A 20,387-nucleotide genomic window follows, 5' to 3' on the forward strand; every position below is an offset into this window, starting at 1 on the left:
CGCAGGCCTTGTCCGTGCCTCCTTCAGAAGCTTCTTACTGTTTTCATTCAGCACTGAGACTCAAGCTGGAGGGGATCCGGAATTAGGGCCAGGGAAATGGATGGTTTGCGTGGACAGCTGATGCTGACCCAGTACGGACTTGTAACATGTCTTGGGTGTCGTAGGTGTGATGACCTGGAGTGCATTTACAACCAGCTGACGACAAGGAAGGTCAGGAACATGATGGAGGTGCTAGAGAGAATCGAGAGCAGCTACTTCCCAGCCTTCAAGTCTATGCTCATGGATGTTGAAGCAGGTGAGGTACTGGGGCAGCTTCAGCCTATCTGGATGCGATGTGCTGACTTCTGGCCTTTGTTTATATCCTGGTTTAACTGGTTTCAAGCTCAATGTGTTTGTAATGGTGCTGGCCATTAGGAGGTCACTGTGACCATGGGGACTGCAACCACATTGCTAGCCCTGTTGCTGTTTTGTGGCGTAAAACTGGTCTGCTTGTGCTTGTTCTGATGCTTTTTTTTTTTTTTTCCATACTGGGACAAGGTTGATCGCTGGTCTGTTGAGCTAGACTTTTCCCAAAGGCCAGGGTGAGCAGATCTGGGAATTCAGTCTGTCGTAATAAAGCATTCACAGTAACGCAGCAGGACTAGCCTCAACTGATCTGAAACACGGTGTACCTTGAGACCTGATTTCACCAGGTCTTGTGGTGTCAGTCTGCAGGGGAGGTGTCGGGGCTGAGCATGGCCTCCCACCCTGACCCTGCAGGCTGTGCTGTGCAGGATTGCTCAGCTCTGCTTATTCTGCCCCGAGAAGCCTGGTGCGTGGCTCAAGGCACCCCAGTAACATTTGGTGGGATTGAGCAGTGTCCAAAACCTCTATAACCGTGATGCAGTGAATGTCTGAGCCATCGGTTTTGTGCCCTGTCCGAAAATTACTTAAATTCCCCTGCGAAGCTGCGCAGAGGATCTTTATGCAGTGAGCTGTCTGCCCATGTCCCCATCCAGAATGTCCTCCCAGAGCGCAAGGTCTGGCCAGCCCGCAGCTCTCCTCGCCGCCTTTTCAGATTCTTTCAGGCAGCTGAGTGGTGTGGGTGGCCTGTAGGTGGTGGTGTGCGCCAGCAGATCCATCTTCTCTTCTTTATTTTGCCATTCTGGCACAATTCAGTGAGACAGGAGAGCAAAAGAATGAAATAATTGCATTTTCTAGTGTAGGGAATTAAAGGCTTTTTTTGTTGTTTTGTTAATAAGAAGTCTGGTAAGGAAGGAAGCGTATTTTTCCCTGTTAATCAAGCAGACTTCTGCCTTAAACATGAAGTTACATGAAAGTAGCACAATCTTTATTCCAGTGTGCTTTGCTTAGGGGAGTTAAGTTCATCCGAAGGAAACACTACAAATTCCCCTCTAACAGTGAGAAGCAACGTCGTCCTGCTGCTCCGTGCCCTGTACCTCTCCATGAATGACCCTCTGCGTCCATCTTCATCCCAGCTGCTCAGGCTTTGCTAGCTGTGTTCGTGCTGGCAGATAACGCTGTTCTTCACTTCTCCACCTGGAAACATGTAATCTATCAAGGATGTTTGTCACGCTATACGTTGTACAAGTTATTCAGGCTAGAGAAGCACCCACTGTACCAAGAGTTCATTGTTAATTAATTCTTTAAGAGTCTAATCAAAATACAACCAATATTAGGTTTTAGTACAGCTACAGCAATACTAACTGGATAATTTGGGCTGTAAGTGTGAATTCCCATTACAACACAGTTCAGATTTGTTTGCATCAGCTTTTTAGTCTCTGTCCCTTTCCCTGGTGCCGTGCTCTCCCTGCTGGTGTGGTGGTATGGCTGATGTCTGCATCCCTGCATCCGTGCTGGGAGGGCAGTGTTGCTAGTTGGGGTTTCTTCTTCATCTTGGATTTTGGGGTTATCTTTATACACATTCAGGTACTTCTGTCACTTCTTGTTTGTCTATGGATTTAGTTACATAATGATCACCTGGTTTTATTCACGTGTTTGCTCCATAGGATAGTTCTTTAGGATAAAGTCACACAGATGTACAAATCAAATCTGAGTAGCTGAAAGCTTTATCTTAACTTGCTGTTGGACAGCTTTGCTTTACAGTGCTGGGTCGGCTTCTCCCGGTGGTTCTCTTGCTTCAAGTGGCCTGGCCCCAGATGGGTGCTGCGGACCTGGCTTTGTTGCCTTGTCCCTTGCCCTGCTGTCCGTTTGTCTCCTTTCCTGATTATTGCCTCAGATGAGCAGTGGTCAAGAAATTTTTCAGTTCATGGGTATCTGAGTATGTGTGGTGCTTGCTGGGATGGTTTGCTTTCTGGCCCATAACCGGGCACACCACAGCTGGGTGGGCTTCACCAGTTCTGCTTCTTCACAGCTTTGACTGAAGCCCGGGACATTCACCTGCACCTGCTGCCCCTCAGACGCCATTTGGAGGCCATAGAGAGGGCTGAGTTCAGCGAGGTGAAGCCTCTCCTGCTCCCCCTGCTCCACGTGGTGTGTTTGGCCTGGGTCACCTCCCAGCACTACAGCGTACCCGCGCGGGTGGTAGTGCTGCTCCAGGAAATCTGCAATCTTCTCATCCAGCAGGTGCGTGGCCAGCACGCTGCTGTTTCCAGAAGGCAGTTTTTAAAATAATGTCTCCTCTCTCTTCCTCTCCCCAACCCGTCTGTGGCAAAATGATTTTTTTAAGCCACGTTTAACTTGAAACGTGTTCAGCTTGAGAAGTGACTGTTTGATGGGATGGCAGAAGTGATCTCTTGGGTGTGATTTTGCTGTTCCAGGCCCTGGTGTACCTGTCTCCAGAAGACCTTCTAAAAGGGGAGATGGAAGAGAGCCTTGGCAAGGTGCAAATGGTGCTCAGCATCCTGAATGCATTCAAAGGGGCATTTGAGGACAGAAGGGAAAAACTTCACACATATTATGAACCGGGCCAAGAAGTGAAGGAGTGGGACTTCCATGCCACGATGGTGTTTGCAAGGCTGGACAGTTTCCTGAAGAGACTGGGGATGGTGGAGGTGAGGATCTGGTCCTGGAAGATATTTCAGGCCTTCAGAAGAGCTCTGTAGCCATGAATTCACTTGTTAACACCTTCACTGGGTGCCAGGGGATGAGGCTGCTCGCTGCTCATAGGTCTCCTGTTGCAGCAAGTCTGGGACCTTGCTTTACCGTGCCCTGCTCAGTGAATGAGTGAGCTACACAGCCGTGTCCTTCTGTTCGTGCTGGTAGGTGTGTTTGTTCTTCTGGAGAACGCCATCGGACTCCTTGCCAATGGGGGGAGAACCCCGTTGGACTTCCCTTGCCCGTTGGGGCAAGGGAATGGGGGTTACTGAGGGCTGTGGATCAAGCAGTGCCGTCTCTGGGCTCTGTCCCCCGGCGACACCCCGGAGCAGGGTCCTGCCTGCCTGGGAGAGGCCATGCGTGCCCCTCAAGGCTGGGCACCGCTTGGCTGTGCCGTATGGGCCTGGGGAGGAGCAGGGACACGGTGCTCGCCAGGTCATCCCTTCAGACCCCGATGGTCTGTCAACCTGGGGTGCTGCAGCTCCCGTTTACCTATTTAAAGGCAGATCTGGGCTGCTCCTCTGCTTCTCTTGTTCTCTGTAGTGGAACAGAGGGTTTTACTGGCCGAAGTAAGCTGTATATTTTTATGCATTATTGAATTACCTGTGTTGAAAATCACCATGACTGATGACTGTTTTAAAACTATTCATAACGGTGGTTTCCAGTAAGGTTGGCTGTGCAGTAAACCAAATTATGCTTGCCAGTGTAGAGATGAATATAAATAGGCATAGGAGTAACTGCAGGTCATCATGAGAACAATATGAGTGACACTAATTATGCTCTGTAACTCTGCAAAGGCTCAGGGGCACCGATTGCTCATTGCTTGGTTACTACGAAAATGGGCTACAGGAGAAAGTCACTACGGAGCGTCTGAGCTGCACGTGCACGGCTGTGGTGGCAGAGAGCGGGGCGTGGTGTCCCATACCTCCAGGGACAGTGAAAGGCTGCAGCGTGTGCAGCCAGGTGGAGGATCTGCAGGGGGCTGAGAAGTGAGCTGTAAAATAATAATTAAAAGCATTACGCACACTTCCCATTAATGAGGAAGGCTTCTGCTTCTCTCTGTCTCTGTTTCCTCCCCTCTTCTTTTCAAGCAACCTAGTAAGATGAAGTGAAGGGCAGCTATTGTATCTGTTACTTCTGCCTTACGAAGTGTTTGTTAAAGTGGATGTTCTTTTTCTACATAGCGCACATGTATTTAGTTTCAGAATTTTGTAAAGGCTACAGTTACGGGTGCACAGGCAGCCCATGAGCATGTGCAGAGAGAAGGGCTCTTTCCCCCACTTTATTTTGCTGTTTTGCACTGCTCATGTGCTGTAAGCCTGCCGCCTGGCCAGGGTGGCTCTGTGCTAGCACCCTACCCTCAGCAGTGCAGGAGGGTTCAGCAAGCAATCGTTCCCTTGTCTGGAAGCCATTCCCGATAAGCCTGACCCTGGTGGGAGCTGTAAACACATGGCATCTCCCCGCTCCTGCCTGGAGGGTGGCACCGAAGCCTGGTGGTGCCTTGGCGTAGCGTGGGAGGCTGCGTCCCATTTGGCAGCCCCATCCCCAAGGCATTGCCACTGGCTGAATGCCGCCTGTTTGGGGTGCTGAGCTCTGTGTTCAGGGCTGTCCCTGGAGCTCCGGATGGCTGCAGGTCCATCCCTGTGCTTGACATCAGCACATTCCTGCTGGTCCTCTGAGGCTGCAGACCACCAACCAGCCCTCGCTTCCCCCCACCAGGAGTCCTACTGGAAGAGCCACGGCTGGGTCCTGGGAGGTGGCACCGGGGGGTCAGGCCCAGCCAGGCTGCAGAGGATGGGGAGGAAAAGACCCACCTACCCACCTCAGTAGAGATGGGCCTCATGTTGTTTTGAACGTGTCCCCTAACTACACTTAAAAGCAATTTCACAGTTGGTACAGTATTTCCAGTAGCAGTCGCAGGTCCCACCAGAACGGGAAGTGCTGTGCACAGCCAGTGGTGCCCGTGGTGGGCAGGATCCAGCTCCCCCCTTCCTGCATGTGCTGCTCAGTGGTGTGCGTGGGGAGGTCCCACAGCACGGCAGCGAGTGCAGCTCCCTGTTGTGACAACTGTTCTCATTGTCTTTGTCATCATCTTAACCTGTGTGTGTCTGCTGGCTTTGAAGGATCTCCTGACAAATGCCTTGGACCTGATGAAGCTGGAAAAGATCGAGTTCAGCGGGATTAAAGGGAAAGCCCTGAGTCAGCAGGTCCTGGATGTGTATGAGGAATTCCAGGAGGCATACAAGGTGTTTGCAGAGCGAACCTATGACTGCCTCGACCTGACCAACACGGTAGGTGGGATCGGCCTCTGGGAACACCAACACCATGTATGTGTTTCCAGAGCAGCAGTGAAGCCCTGGTGCATGTGCAGTCCTGCTGTCTTCTTCCCACCTTTTTGTTCCTTTTGGTATGATCTGATCTGTCACTGCAGAGAAAACTGTCGCTGGGAGCCACTGGCCTTTTCTGCAGAGATATGGGAGCTCTTGCAGGTTCATAGAATCATCGAACATCCCGAGTTGGAAGGGACCCACAAGGATCATCAAGTCCAACTCCCGGCACCACACAGGTCTACCCAAAATTTTAGACCATGTGACTAAGTGCACAGTCCAAACGCTTCTTATACCCTGAGAGGCTTGGTGCCGTGACTACTTCCCTGGGGAGCCTGTTCCAGTGCCTGACAACCCTCTTGGTGAAGAACCTCTTCCTGATGTGTAGCCTAAACCTCCCCTGCCTCAGCTTGACACCATTCCCTTGGGTCCTATCGCTGGTCTCTAAAGAGAATAGATCGGCGCCTGCCCCTCCACTCCCCCTCGTGAGGAAGCTGTAGGCCACGATGAGATCCCCCCTCAGCCTCCTCTTTTCGAGGCTGAACAGGCCAAGTGACCTCAGCCGCTCCTCATGCGTCTTCCCCTCTAGGCCCTTCACCGTCTTTGTAGCCCTCCTCTGGACGCTCTCCAGCAGTTTCACATCCTTTTTGTACTGTGGTGCCCAGAACTGCACACAGTACTCGAGGCGAGGCCACACTAGCGCAGAGGTGGTTCAGGACCCTATCTTGCCAGTTCAGGACCTTAGACCATTCCAGTTGGGAAGCCTGGATTTTCACGCCCTTTGCACAAACTTTTCCTGTAGGTTGCTGGGGTGTGTGAACTGTACCAACATCCACACTGTTTTGCTTTCCAGCTCTCAGTGCCTAGCTTGCCTGATGAAGGCCAGCTCAGGTAACCTCTGCGGTTCTGTTTGCTCTTGTCTAGTTGCACACATGACATCTGGTGCTCTCAGCATTCAAGAACCCCATATTTAAATATCAGTAGTGCTTTAATTAAAGGAATATTCCCAGTCCTCAAAGTCATGGCTCAGTGGCCATGCAGATCCCAGATGCTCACGCTAGCACATGTCATACAAGCAGGGCACAGGAAGTGAGCTGCTGTCCCCCTTATGGTCCTACTCTTGGCCTTGACACCACGCAGCATAGCCTGGGTAGGCTATGAAGGAAGGATGGGAATGGCATTACTGAAGGAGTCTGTGTCCTGTGATCTCAGAGGATCTCCGATTTCTTCTGCTGCTTGTCCCGTTTGCCCTGGGATCAGTTTGCTAAATCTAGCTGGCAGGACAGGGTTAGGGCTATACACGCAGCCGGAGGAGGGAGTGCTAAAACAAATGGCCATAGGGCAGCTTGGTGGTGAGGAGCTCCTGTCCCACACTGCTCATGGGGCAGCCCTTCACAGCAGGTGTCCAAAACGAAGGTAATCCTGGAGCAAAATCCAGCGGCTTCTGACTTGCTCAGGTTTGTACTGGGATGAAGAGTGAGTGCGCTGGTAGCGGGATGCAAGGCCAGTGCCTTGCACCTACGGTGATAGGGCCTGTCTGGCGCAGTGATGGGCAGCTTGCACTTCACTCCCTGTAGTTCCCAGTAACATCTCTGCAGTGGGAGGCACAACCCTAGTGCTGGCTGGCTGGGTCTTGCTGGGAAGCTGCTTGCTCCACATCGCTCCTCTTTCAGGATGGAGGGCACGGAAGGAGCGGTGACCATGGCTCTGCAGGGGCTGGCTTGATTTTGGTGACCCCTTGGCCTTCTGTGTCATGCTCATTCTTTCAGTGCAAGAGTTTTCTACCTTCTGTTACTTCTTTTTTCAGCTAAAACATGGTATCTGGTCTTGCTGAAGCTCAGTGATGGTAATAGTAAAAGCTGTTGCCTTGCACTTTGTCCTTCCATGTAAGAGACATATGGCCTAATTTTTAGCCACTTTGTCCAAATTAGAAATGCTGAAGTCTCATAGTTTGTCAAGCCCAGTCTTTGATTTGGGCTCTTTTCCTGTAGGAAAAAACAAACAAACAAACAAGCTTTTGCTCTTCAGCTTCAAAGGATTTATTACAATCTGGGCAAGGAAATTAGTGCCAGAAGATGATGGAAGTTACAGAAGCAGAACTGTTGAAGTTGGAAGGACCTCTGGAGACCACCTAGTCCAACACCATGCTCAAAGCAGGGTCAGCTAGAGCAAGGGTGTGTCCAGTTGGGTTTAGTATCTCCAAGAATGAATATCCCCAAGGGTGGAGACTCCACAGCATCTCTGGGTACCTTCATGGTGTCGTTCCACAACCATTTCATGGCTTGCTGTTCTGCCTTCCTACAGGATTTTGAGCAAGATGCCTTTGATTTCCAGCAAAAAGTAGAAGACATCGACCGGCGGCTGGCAACTATTTTCGTCCAGGCTTTTGATGATGCTTCGGACTTGGAGCATGCCTTTAAGGTTTTTATGTCACATCCGTTTTGTAGAAGGGAAATCAGGGAACCTACAGGTAGGCTGTACGAGAGGAGGGCAGGCAGTGCTGTGTCTACAGGTACACGGGGCTGGTGTTTGCTGACAGTGGGACAATGAGGCTTGTAGCTTTGAGGCTTGTCTCAGTGACACTCAGGCTTACAGGTCCCTCACAAACTGTGAGACCAGAGAGCTGCTAGCAGGGTGTTTGCTGAAAGCTTTGCGAGTATTTGTGCTCTTCCTATAAAGACGGACAAAATGGAGCTTTGTTCAATGTTTAAGAAATTGTTCAAATCATGCTTTCAGTTGCCAGTTTTATTTTTTTGTCCATGAGTCGGAGGAATTATGCTTTTCCTAGGATTTCCTGGTAAAAAAATGCTGCTATGAATTGGGTATTACTGTTAATATCATAGAATCATAGAATGGTTTGGGTTGAAAGGGACCTTAAAGATCATCTAGTTCCAACTCCCCTGCCATGGGCAGGGACACCTCCCACCAGACCGGGTTGCTCCAAGCCCCCTCCAGCCTGGCCTTGAACACCTCCAGGGCTGGGGCATCCCCAGCTTCTCTGGGCAGCCTGGGCCAGGGTCTCACTGCCCTCATCGAGAAGAATTTCTTCCTAATATGTAATCTAAACCTGCCCTCTTTTAGTTTAAAGCCATTACTCCTTGTTCTATCCCCACACCCCCTGACACAGAGTCCCCCCCCAGCTTTCCTGCGGCCCCCTTTAGGCACTGGCAGGCCGCTGTGAGGTCTCCCTGGAGCCTTCTCTTCTCCAGGCTGAACAACCCCAGCTCCCTCAGCCTGGCTCCACAGGAGAGGTACTCCAGCCTCTGAGCACCCTTGTGGCCTCCTCTGGACTCACTCTAATAGGTCCATGTCCTTCTTACACTGGGGGCCCTAGAGCTGGATGCAGTAGTACACAGGTATATTTCAGTTCTGGAAGCTCAGGTTTTCTAGAAATAAGGCTATTTTGTTTACCAATGAATCAATCTTGCAGAAAAACTAAATGGGTATTTTCTGAAAAACCTTAACATAAGTGTTGAAACAATTGTAGAAAATGATAGTATTTATCCTCGGGTTATTTTTGAGAAAATAACAAATTTTGAAGTGTTTGAAAAATGACAATTGGGATATGGTTCACCTGCAGAGAAAATGTGAGCTCTGTAATAAAGGGAGAGCCATCTGGAAAGAATAGAGTAAAGAAAAGAGAGAATAAGTAAAGAAAAGAAATTCCCCTTTCCATGTGCCCCTTGTTGCACATTAGTGAAGACTTGGGTTAGTGAGGAAGTCCCAGTGGATTTCTCTGCAGAAATCAGGGTTGTGATTGCTTTCCCTCTGCTTTCTTTTCCTTCCTCAGTTGCTGTACATGTATGGGAGCCTTTTGGAGCGGCCAGTAATCGCTGCGGATACTGCTGACAAATACTCTGTCCTCATCAGCATGTTCAACAGTGCTTTGAATGATGCTAGTTTGATCTACTCCAGGCACATCCAGGCAGAGCTGGAGCTCGGTGAGTAAATTTGATTTTATAGAGAATTGGATTTAGATGAATTTTTTGGGGAAAATAATTTGTATTTTCTAGGGAAACCAGAAAACCACTGCAAAAATTTTCATCTGCTACATCTCCTGGTGGAAGTAGAAATGCCTGGGAAATCTCTGTTCTTAGTATTAAAGCAAATAATCTGTTGGGGGGCAGGAATATCTTTTGGTATGTGTATACATGGTATGTAGCTCAGAGTGAAGATACCTGCTGTGTTTTTCCCCTAGCAAGGGTGTGATGGGAGTTTTCTCTCCACATTTATGTGCTGCCTCTAACACTCCGTGGAGCTTGCAAACCCACTCATGTGCTCCACGATGTGAATTTACAGTGTTTCACGTGTGATACTGTAAATGCAAAGTATGCAAGTTGGGAGTTTGTAACCAAGGGTTTAATCAACCTTCTCCAGGTTTAGTATTTTCCATGTGTGCTGTAACAGGAGTGAATGGGTAGGGTCCTATTAGATTATGCATGGATTTTTGAGTAACAAACCATTCACTCAACTCAGAAAGCTTGTACAGGAAGCAGACAAGGTCCAGAAGAGGCAACATTGGTGGAATTAGTACAGGTTAACAAAAGGAATGGGGAGATTAACGGAGGGAAGGGCCCATCATTTGCCATGAATTTAAGGGGTGTTAAGTGGGTGTGAGACAAGATGGTCAGAACTAGCGCCTGGTCAGAAATCCCTAAACCAGTGGTTGTGGGGAGCAGGGAATGCATCCCAGGCAAAGGATGCCTCTGTATCAGCTCCATTCCTAATGTTTACTGGGCTTCTCAATTGATTGGAGACATTCTCAGGTCCTTATTCAAGGTCCAGAGGCACTAGGAGTCCTCTCCTGGTCGCAGACCAGCATCAATGGATCAGATGCTTGGATTTAAGGGAGCAAGCTGGGAAATCAGCACAGTTTTACACAGATGAGTTGCTTTTCATTCATCTTTGAGGTTACAAATGCAGTGTTCAGTCAAATACCATTTCAATCTGCCCCCCCAGGATCCCCTCCTGTGCACAAGAACATGCCGGTGGTAGCTGGAGCGCTGGGCTGGGCTCGGGAGCTGAGAGCACGAATCCAGGCGCAGTTTGGTCGCTTCAGGCACATCACACATCCGTGCGTTTCTGTTCCAGCTAAGTTTTTTATGACTACCTTGATATCTTTTCTCTAATCAATCTTGATTTTCGTTCTGTGTTGAATGTTATTCAATGGCTATAGCTGAAGTATTTCTTGGTCAAAGAGGTGTGAAGTGGTAGTGCTGGCGCTTTTCAACTTCCCTACAATCTTTTTGTAAGGAACTCATTAACTGGATTTGTTTGGAAGTGGTTAAGAGGCACAGTGGGATACTACATGGGCTTTTCAGCTTTCAGGCACAGTTCTAGGTTGCAATTGAAAGACGTATCGGAACCTTTTCCTCAGCAACCCCACTCCATGTGTGTTCCAGCACCTCCTTGGGAACAATCCAGTCCTGGGCTTGCAGCTCTGATTCTGGGATTGCCCAAGCTGTAAAGCGCCTTTGCTTAGGTGCTCGACTGGTGCTGGGCTGGACTCTTTTAAGATAGGCTGAAAGAGCTGAGTTTCAGGTTGGTGAACACATGAGGACATGGCCTGGGCACTGGCAGAAGACAGCTTGCTCAGTGTTAAACAAGGGAGAAATCTCCCAAGACCTAGGAAAGAAACTAGTGCTGGGATATTTTTCACCCAAATGTTTGTTCCTGTGGGTCTTCTTGGAGAAATGTGACCCCACGCTTGCAGCTCTCAGCTACCACACCTGATGACACCGCCTGTAGACTTCAACATTGATGAGACAGCATATAAAAGTGCCATAAGCAAAACAGTGTCAGACCTAGGAAAACTGAAGACACCCCAGGGACTGTACCTTGTGGCTCACAGCAATAGCTTTACTTGTACTAGAGGTGATTCTGAGTAAATGGATCCACTTTTTTTTTTTATGTGCTTGACCCAAATAAGCCATGTCCATCAGTGTCCAATATTTGCAGCCTTCTCTCAATGTGTATTGCCATTATGTAAGCGTCTTTAAGTGCACTGTTATTCTGCAACAATACAGACATCAGTGCAACGAGACAGGCCCTTGGACCATCCCCAGCACAGAGCCCAGGTTATCACATCCTGTTTGAATCTGAATAGCAAATTTCACAAACCATGAAGAAGGACCCAGACCCTGCATTTTTCATTGATTTTCTTCCCTCTGTTTAGAGCAGTCGCTAACATGCCTGCAGCAGGAGCGACATGATTCTGTTTCCTGCAATACAACTTGAAAAGGGAGAAGGATTAAAAAGGAAGAAAGATGATGTTTTTGCTGGGGCTTGATCAGTGCTTGTCCAGTGGTGACCTCTTGAGCTCTCCCCGTGCTTTCAGCTGAACTTGCAGTAGACACAAAGTGTCCTTTGAGCTCACTGGGAGTTTGCTAGGTTTTAAGCTAATCCAGTTTTTGTCAAAATATCCTCCAAAATCAGCAACTATTTTCAGGAAATGTTGGAAGTTGTGGGTGAGCCTGTAGAAAAATTCTTAAAAGAGTTACTTTGGCTGGTTGCCTCCCTGGGTTTGGAGGCATCTGTACAGCCCAGGCAGTGTGGCTGGTGTTCTGCCTCCTGCGCTGTGGGATGTCTTTGCTCTTCCTTGCTCCTGTGGTTTATGGGACACAAATCTGGCACTGCAAAGATCTGCATTCAGCAGGACCCACGTGCTGCTTCCTTTTGAGCCTCCTTAAACTCAGAAAGTGCTGGTTGGTAAACAGGGGTTGCCATACTCTGTGTAAGCCCAGTATGTGAAGCTGGGAGCATTGGATATGTTAAAGAGGCCAGTGTTCCTCCAGTAGCATTGATCTCTTCTTCCTCCCTGTATGGTTCCCATTTTGCAGATTGCCATACAAACACATAAGAGAGGCTGCCCAAGCCCCAGTGCACTCTTTGTGCAGCAAATTGATTTTTGGTGATATGGTGGGGTGAAATGCAATGTCCCCAGTCGGTAACAGTCTGTCCTACAAACTGGAGGGTGATCTCGGGAAGGGGGTGGATACAGACTGCAGTCTTACAGGGCTAAATGCACATTTCCATGGGCAAAGTAATGCTGAGCTTTTCTGTTGTGCTACCAGCTGCCTGGACTCTGCTGAAGGAAGAAGAGTGATAGAAAAGTACGAAGAAATGCTCCAGCTGCTTGACAGGTAAAGGGTGGTGCGGGCCAGGCTGTAGCTGTATGAAACAACGTTCTCTAACCCACCTCCCAGCATGTTTGCCAGCCCAAGGCCTGGGATGTCCCTTTCTAAGTCAGAGGGGGTCTTCTGATGAGAGAGGAGGAGGAATCCTTCTGCTATATGCCACAGTCTTTCTGTGATGTCTTGCAACGTGAAGCTTTCTTGGGAGGAATGGGTTCCATGCAGCCTAGCATTGGTCCAAGCTTCTGCTGGGTGTAGAAGCTGCTGTGGTAGAAAACCGGAGTTGACTGGAAGTCCGAGCTGCTTGTGCCCATTCCCAGCATGTATCCACATGGGCTGTAATGCGTATTTTCCACAACTTGAAGTAGATTTATTGTCCCTCACTTAGTATCTTTAAGTTTGACATTAAATCTGAACTGATCGCTTTGAGCTTTCCCTTGGGACGAGGCCACCTCCCCAGCAAGGACGCATCCCCGCAGGGCCTGCTGTCCATCAGCAGTGAAGGGAGCTGGGACACCTGACCCCTGGGGAACACCGGGCAGGTGGAAGCAGCCCTGTTCCTAATGATCAAAATAAGAAGAAAAAAAAAAAAAAAAGGAAAAAAAAATCTGATAGTTGTGGTGCAGCCTTTCAGAAGGGGGCAGACCAATGGGAGGATCCTGGGTGACTTCAACAGAGGTGCTTTCTGGGTGACATTTCCCAGAGCGCTCAGGTGACAACGTGATTCGGAAGGGACTCTGTTGCTTGGGTGGTTGGTACTGTACAAGTCATGCGAGGTAACAGGACCCAGTTTCAGCCCCCAGCAGTGTCAGTGAGTTGTCAAAGTGCTGCATTTCCATGAGGCTGATGGTCTCCTTCTCTAAGAGAAGTGAGAGCAACTGCATCCACCCCCCAGGATTTGTATGGTTTTAGGCACCTGTCCTGCGTAGACACTTGGGAAATGCCCAGTAGTTGTTTATCTGTTAGGCAAAATATCTGTCTTCAGGCCAAATGCTTTGCAAGTCTGTCTCCAAATCTGCTAAAAGTGGTACTTGAGTGTTTATCTTCTTGACTTGAGTCTGTCACTGGTTTTGGGGTGTTTGTCTTTGGAGTCAAGTTAATTGTGGAAATGGTGTGGATGGGTTTTCCCATCCTGCATGTTCTTCAGCCCTCAGAAGTGGACTTTCATTTGATTATATGCACATCTTGTAGGCTCAGTAGCTACATGGCATGGTGGATGTTTTTTTTTCTTTTTTCCCTACAGGTATCAGGAAAAGCTGTATGTAGACTGGTCCCAGACGGTCTCTGAAAAATCACAGTACAACCTCACTCAACCACTCATCCGACGAGATCCAGAAACCAAACTGATCACAGTCAATTTTGATCCCCAGGTAAAAACTGCTGCCAGCTACCATTCCTGCCTGTCTGTGGGCATGTCTCCCTGCTGTGCAGTTTTTTTCTCAGTGTTCCCCATCATGTAAGTGAGATCTGGTGGGACTGGTATCAGATCTGTTCTGCTGACATTTGTGGAGCCTCTTCTGTGATGAGTAACATGACTTTACCATCCTCTTTGTGGGCTCTATCTCCCGATAAATTATCAGGATTGAGATTTAAGCAGAGCAAATTCTAGTGACAACCAGTCATAGGAAGTCCCAGAGTACCCAATATTTAACTGGTGTTAGCATCTTCAGATGAGACTTGCTACTGGTTTGGAGACTGTTGGAGCATCATCTACAGAGGTGGGTTCATGTTATGTGTATGTGATCTCTGGGCTTCCTGGAAGGGTATAAAATACCCCATGAAGGGTTTATTTTGTTACTGCAGTATTGTGCCTGTTGGTTTTCCTTTATTGCAGTGCATGAGGCTTAGAATAGATTTAAGATCTTTTCTCTGTCCCCTAGAGTTTCTCAAAACCCTGTCTCAAGCACAGGTAGGATGGACCATCCACCTTTTCTAGGGCAGATGCCAGCAGTGGACTGAGAGCCTCTGGGGTCTGGTGGGAGCCAGGATCTGTGAAATGTAAAAATGCCATTTAATGGGGAGAGGCTGAATCTTAGGGGCCAGGGACATGTTGGCATCAAAAACTTCCCAGTTTCCTGGGGTATGCTGCAGTGAAAATGTTTAGGTTTTACAGCTCATTCAAGCTTGGCCCTTAGCCAAAGGATTTGTCTTTTTCCTTGGAAGCTAAATGCTAAGGTGGGAGCCAAATGGCCTCAGGGGATATTTTCCACCCTGGTGAGAGGATCTGGAGCCTGTGATGTGCTGAGTGTGCCTGCTCTCAGCTCTTGTAGCAGTCTTTGAGTGTTTCTGCACTGCTCTTCTCAGCTTTTCACACTGAGGACTGTCCAGTGCCCCAGATGTCTGTTCAGCTGCCCCTTCATCCCCTTCAGAATAGATGTGAGCACCTCATTTTGCCTAGAAGGATGTATTTTCAACCCTTCAGCATGGAAGAGTCTTCCAGCACTTGCCTTCAATGGAGGAAGGAGAGCGAGGAGAAGACAACTCCAGCCCTGTGGTGGGAATGTCCCAGACCTTCCAGTACAAAGAAGAAAGGAGGAGAACTTGGCTGCATCTCTCTTGCCATCTTGTTCCCTCAGCCCCCTGTGTTTCCCTTTCCTTCCACTCCATTTTCATTCAGCCCCCTTTCCAGAGTGCCCTCTGCACCCTCCTTCATCCCTGCTTTCCTTCTTCTCATTGTGTTTGTTGTCACTTTGGTATTGAAGATGCTCTGAGTATATTATGAATTCCCTTCCCAGGAAGTGTGCTTTCTGTGTGTCTTGGCCAGTTCTGCTGGGTGTCAGATTTTGGCTAATGTAAGATGGTGCTGGGGAGATTTCAGGAACCCTTTCCTGCCCCTGGGGTCACCCAGGGCAGTGACTCCTGGCTGTTCAGTCCATGGATTTATGGCTTTACCTGCTTCTGTTTATATCTGCAGCTTCCCGGTTTTCCTGTCTGAAATTGGGGCAGGGAATTGGGACTAAAGAGCACTACTAGAATGGGATCAGAGGGTGATTTCTTCCCCATGCCTTCAAAGGAAGGGATGACACAATCTGCCAACCTAAAAGGAGAGTGATTTTTAGGGAGCTGCACCCCAAGCTCAGCCAGTCAGGAGCAGTCCTCACCCTGGCTGCTGCCTGTACAACATGCCAAATTTTTGTCACCCTCTCAACATGTGCAGTTCCAGGAGCACTTTACGAATAAACTGAATGAAGATTTTCAGTCTTAAAAGCGATATATTATGCTGGAAGACCTCACTGTTCCTTTTGTTGCAAGCATACATTTATACCGGGTTTATAATTTAATAAACCCTCTTAGTGTAGCCCATCGCTATTCAAACACGCAGTGGCACTGACTGCTTTTGGTTGGGCTAGGAGAGGTCGGCAGCAGAAGGCTTTGTTGGAAGGTGGACACACTGAAACAGGAGTCGCTGGGTTTGGGCCACAGTATTTGTTTATATTTTAATGCCACTCAGCCCCCAGCAAACAACAGAACCAGAGTCTGGTCCATCTTATCTGTTTCTTAGATAACTGTTTGCTAAGCTCTGCTCGCAGACAACATATCCCTGACAGACTATTGATGAGCACGGCTGAGAGATTCAGAGTTCATCGTGGCTTTTAGAGGCTGCATGTAGTTTACTTGCCTGGTTGTTAGCAAAGCTGTCTGTCTTTGGCAGGAAAGAAAACCAGAGGCAGAGATCAAAGGAAGACAGACAGTACAGACTATGAGGTGTCTGTGTGCTTTTCAGAGCATGCAGATTTGTGAACAAAACAGCAGAAAAATCCTAAAACATTCAGAAATGATTGAAGAGCGTCTGCCACTTAAATGGGGGGGATTGTCTTGTGTTCAGCTCTGTCTTGTTTTCCAGTTGGTTTCAGTGCTGAGGGAGGTGAGCTACCTGTCCGGCAGCCAGATGGGAGACATCCCACCAACAGCTGCAGCAATCTATTCCTCCAAGGAATTGTACCGACAGATGGTGGCCAACTTGGAGCTGATGGTGAACAGATACAACAAGATCCTGAAGACAGTCCTGGAGGTTGAGTACCCTTTAATACAGGGGGAGCTGCAGGATATCGACCTGAGGCTGAAAGAGGCAGAGGAAACACTGAACTGGAAGATGGAGGGTGAGCTAGCTGTGCGTTAGGGAACACGAGTACCTACCCTTGGGTCTCATCACATTCTCCCATGTGCCCAACACCTGTCACCTGGTTCTCAGCTGCAGCTCCCAGCATGGCAGCGGAACCAATGCTGGGGAGATGAAGGGCAGCGCCCGGCTTACCTGCTGTTTTTCCTGTCCCCTTGCTCTGCTGGGGTTGTGGGTGGGATTCTGCTCCCTTCAGGTTCAGTCTAGAGAGGGCCAAATTTGGGTTTGTAAGAGCTTGCAAGGCTGAGATTGAAACCTCTGCTCCCTGCTTGTGCTGGCCACCCGGTGCCAGCCCAGGCAGCCTTTGTGTGGCTGCGTGCCTGTGTACCCGAGGCGCTGCTTTCTCCCAGTCATGCAGGGAGTGGAACCAATGGTCCAGCCACTTGGCACTGGGGTTGGCTTGTCCCAGTAAGGAGCAGGGCCACCTAGATAACTTCTCCTGAAGGATGAAATACTGCAGCTGCAGGTGGGTTTTTCATGACTTTGGCACGATTTAACCAGTGTTCTTGCTTGATCAGTTTTAACTGCAAAGCAGAGCAGAGGAAGACAATTTGTTTCCTCTTGGTGAAAGCAAACTGCTCACTGGTGGAATGTATATTTCTGTCATCAGGCTTGTGGTACGAACAAGAACAAGTGTCCTCCCTTGGGAACATGCAAAGCAGAAGTCCTTATGCTGAAGAACCTTAACCAGAGAGCTCTATTGCACAATACAGCTAGAGGGATTTTCCTGCCCTAAGTTCCCTGCATCTAAATGCAACTCTCACTGGTGCCTGGGACCATGCTGTGGGTGCAAGGTCCCTGCTCTAGTGATGGTGACGGGGTTGCACAGCCTGGCGACTGTGCTGTGGCTTATTGAGGTAGGACAGAGCTGACAGCAGCTCGGAGCAGGGAGTTGCTCTGTCAGTTGAGATGGTAAGTCCTGCATTAATGATGGGTGAGAAATATATGAGACCATAGGCCAAAAAGTCTAAGGGTGTATGAGAAGTTGTACCAGCAGCTCTGAAAACGCAGTTGGTCATTTCATTTCTGGCCAGGTGTCTGGGATCACATCTCCGTGGTGATGGATGCTGTCCATAACCTTGAGCGGAGGACACAGAAAGCCAAAAACAATGTTGAGGAAATCCAGACCATCGTGCGATCATGGGGGTCACCCATATTTGAGAGGAAAGATGGTAAAAAGGAGTCACTGCTGAGCCTGGAGGACTGTAAGGATCGGCTGGAAAAGCGCTACAGCCTGATCCGAGAGTCAGGGCTAAGGATTCATTCACTGCTGAAGGTGAGGGGTGGGGGTGATCCCCAGGGGTTTGTTGTCTCATTACAGTCTCTGTGTCTCTCTCTGCTCTGTTGAAACTGTCCAGACCTATTTCAACTTAAAATTATCTCTCAACTCCTTTGCAAATTTTACCCAGTGTTAATTAACAATAATATTGATGAGTGAGCTGGTGTGGCTGGATGTGTGGTAGTGCTGACTGGGCACTGCTGGAGACCCAGTTCAGGGCAGGAACAAGAGCAGCTGCAGCCCAGTGAACAAGCCCTAGCTCTTGTGGAACCACTAGAGGGGAGTCATGCATCAGGCTTTGGGATCCCAGTCAGAGGACAAATCTCCCTCCAAAATATATACCTGAAAATACAAAGGCAGCTGGCTGCAGCTGACCTTTCAGTTTCAGAATTGTTGTCCCACTGAGGGAGCAGGAGGTGATGCTGGCAATCCAGGGAAAAGCTAAGTGATGGGAGAAAAGCTGCTATCCAAAACTGTGGGGTTTTCCAGAGACACTGCCATTGCTGAGTCTTCTTTGGAGTGCAGGAGAAACCCCAAAGCTCTGCTTCTCACCTGCCTGGTGTGATGTGCTTTGGAAGTTGGGCACAGCACCTTGGCTGGGAAGCCCTCTCCTGAGGGTCACCATCTGGCCTTGGACTCTGGAGAGAGCTGGCTGACCCTCCCTGGGACACCAAGCCCTTGCTGCTCACTGTGCCCTGCTGCCTGCAGTCAGTCCTGGGCCTCTCACCCCCTTATCTGTGCAGTCAGCGGGGCAAGGATTTTGTTCTGCTGCCACTGCTGTAACAGGCGAAGCCCCCTCCACCTACCGCCCAAAGATGAGGACACCTCCTGGGGGGGGGGGGGAGGCAAGGAGGGCATGGGCTCTTGTGGTCATGGCATCACTCACATGGTGGCACCACCAGTACTGTTTGCAGGGGCAGGAGAAGCAGCAGTGAGGACATGGCAGGGCAGGGGACCTGATCACAGTGGAACCTGGGAGGCTGCTGAGATGGGTAGGGAAGTGAGTACACAGCCTGGCCCCGTGGGGATGTAAGGAATAAACCCTGGGGGGGATGGGTCTCTGCTGTGACCCAGAAAACCCTGAGTTTCCTGGCTCAACTGGAGGAAGGGAGCACAGTGGGCTGAGGAGGGAGGTTGTTGGCAAACCCTTTGTCTTCTGCTCCCAATCTTTCCCTGTTTTTGAGGTTTCTTTAAAAACCCTTTCTTGAACTTAAAAGCTCTGTGGTCTTCTTGAGATGCCTGTTTGGAGGGCAGAGGTGTAAACAGTCTGCTGTGGAGGCCTGGTCCACTCAGGGTAACACAAAGATGCCCAAAGCTGGATTTTCATGCACTGAAATGAGCCTTTGAGACCCTTGAGCACTCTCTGCCTCAGGTGTGCAAAGCAGCCTTGACCTCTGGGACTTCAAAGGAGGAGGAAAATATGTTGCAGAGCTGCTAAGCCTCTTCTGCACTGAGTTTGTTTTTACCTTCGGTTATTTTAATTCGTTTCAGGTCACAAAGCAGTCTGTGGCAGAAGTAAGTAGTCATCTGTCTAGTTGGATGTTAGTAGTAACAGCTGTCTGGTTTCCAGTCCCTCCATGAGACCAGTACCCACATGCTTACTGGCACTTGTCCTTAGCTGTGAGCAGCTCTCTTGTAGGACAGACTCAGCCCTACTGTGTTTGAAGGTGTCTTTGTTTTCTTCCAGGAAAATCAGAGCCTCTTAACTGCAGACCCAGCAGCTGATGTCTGGAAGGCCTATGTGGATTATGTGGATGAGATAGTCCTGGACGGATTCTTTACTGCCATTGAGTGCTCACTCAAGTACCTCCTGGAAAACACAGGTAACTGATGGTCCCTCTCCTCTGGTCGTGGTGCTTTTGTCTCGCCTAAGGGAGGGTTCCTGCTTTTCTTTGCAACGGGAGCAATGCAGTCTGTGGGTGGGGTCAGTGGGTTGTGCTGGAGGGGAAGGGAAGTGATGGCTTTTCTCTGTCTCTGTTGGCGATTGCAGCAGTTTGAATCCCTTGTGCGCAGCAGAGGTGGGGTGCACTGAATGGAGCTGGAGGAAGAAGCATTGCAGGAGTCAGTTCTCTATTACTTGTTTCTGTTCTGCGCTCTCCCTTGTGTCTAGGAGTTGCTCTTTTCTTCCTGAGTTTTTACTGTGCCTCTTGTACTGTCAATAGCAAGCACTGGGGCAGCCTCCAGGCAGGGTGGGTCTCCTGGTCACAGGGGGGAGGGATGGAGAGGACAATGCACCATTTGCAGGGATTGGACAGGCAAAATTGAGGAGTCATCCCAAGTCTGTACTACAGCTTGGACATCACCCATCTCCTGCCTTCCCATGCACAAAGCATCAGGGTTTTACCATCTTCCATTTGTGGTCAGTCTTATGAGCTGGTTCTGCTAATGAAAGGCATGGAAGAAAAACTCAGTCTCCCAGCATCAGTCCAATGAAGAGATCAGGTGGGTTCAGGAGTCACCTGTATCAGATC

The 20,387-nt window shown here is 49.2% G+C and overlaps 1 protein-coding gene across 1 annotated transcript in view; it reads left to right on the forward strand.

Annotated features, from left to right (window-relative positions):
* Positions 1-20,387, forward strand: part of DNAH9 (dynein axonemal heavy chain 9) — a 198,131-nt gene that overhangs the window by 6,303 nt on the left and 171,441 nt on the right. The window contains 12 exon segments of the mRNA XM_066980302.1: positions 165-295; positions 2,375-2,586; positions 2,781-3,014; positions 5,181-5,348; positions 7,689-7,805; positions 9,175-9,325; positions 10,344-10,458; positions 12,458-12,526; positions 13,761-13,887; positions 16,362-16,617; positions 17,672-17,913; positions 19,604-19,739. Of these exon segments, the coding sequence (XP_066836403.1) occupies positions 165-295; positions 2,375-2,586; positions 2,781-3,014; positions 5,181-5,348; positions 7,689-7,805; positions 9,175-9,325; positions 10,344-10,458; positions 12,458-12,526; positions 13,761-13,887; positions 16,362-16,617; positions 17,672-17,913; positions 19,604-19,739 (1,958 nt within the window).

Source organism: Anser cygnoides, chromosome 19 (genome assembly GCF_040182565.1).
Source record: "Anser cygnoides isolate HZ-2024a breed goose chromosome 19, Taihu_goose_T2T_genome, whole genome shotgun sequence".
Lineage (NCBI taxonomy): Eukaryota > Metazoa > Chordata > Aves > Anseriformes > Anatidae > Anser > Anser cygnoides.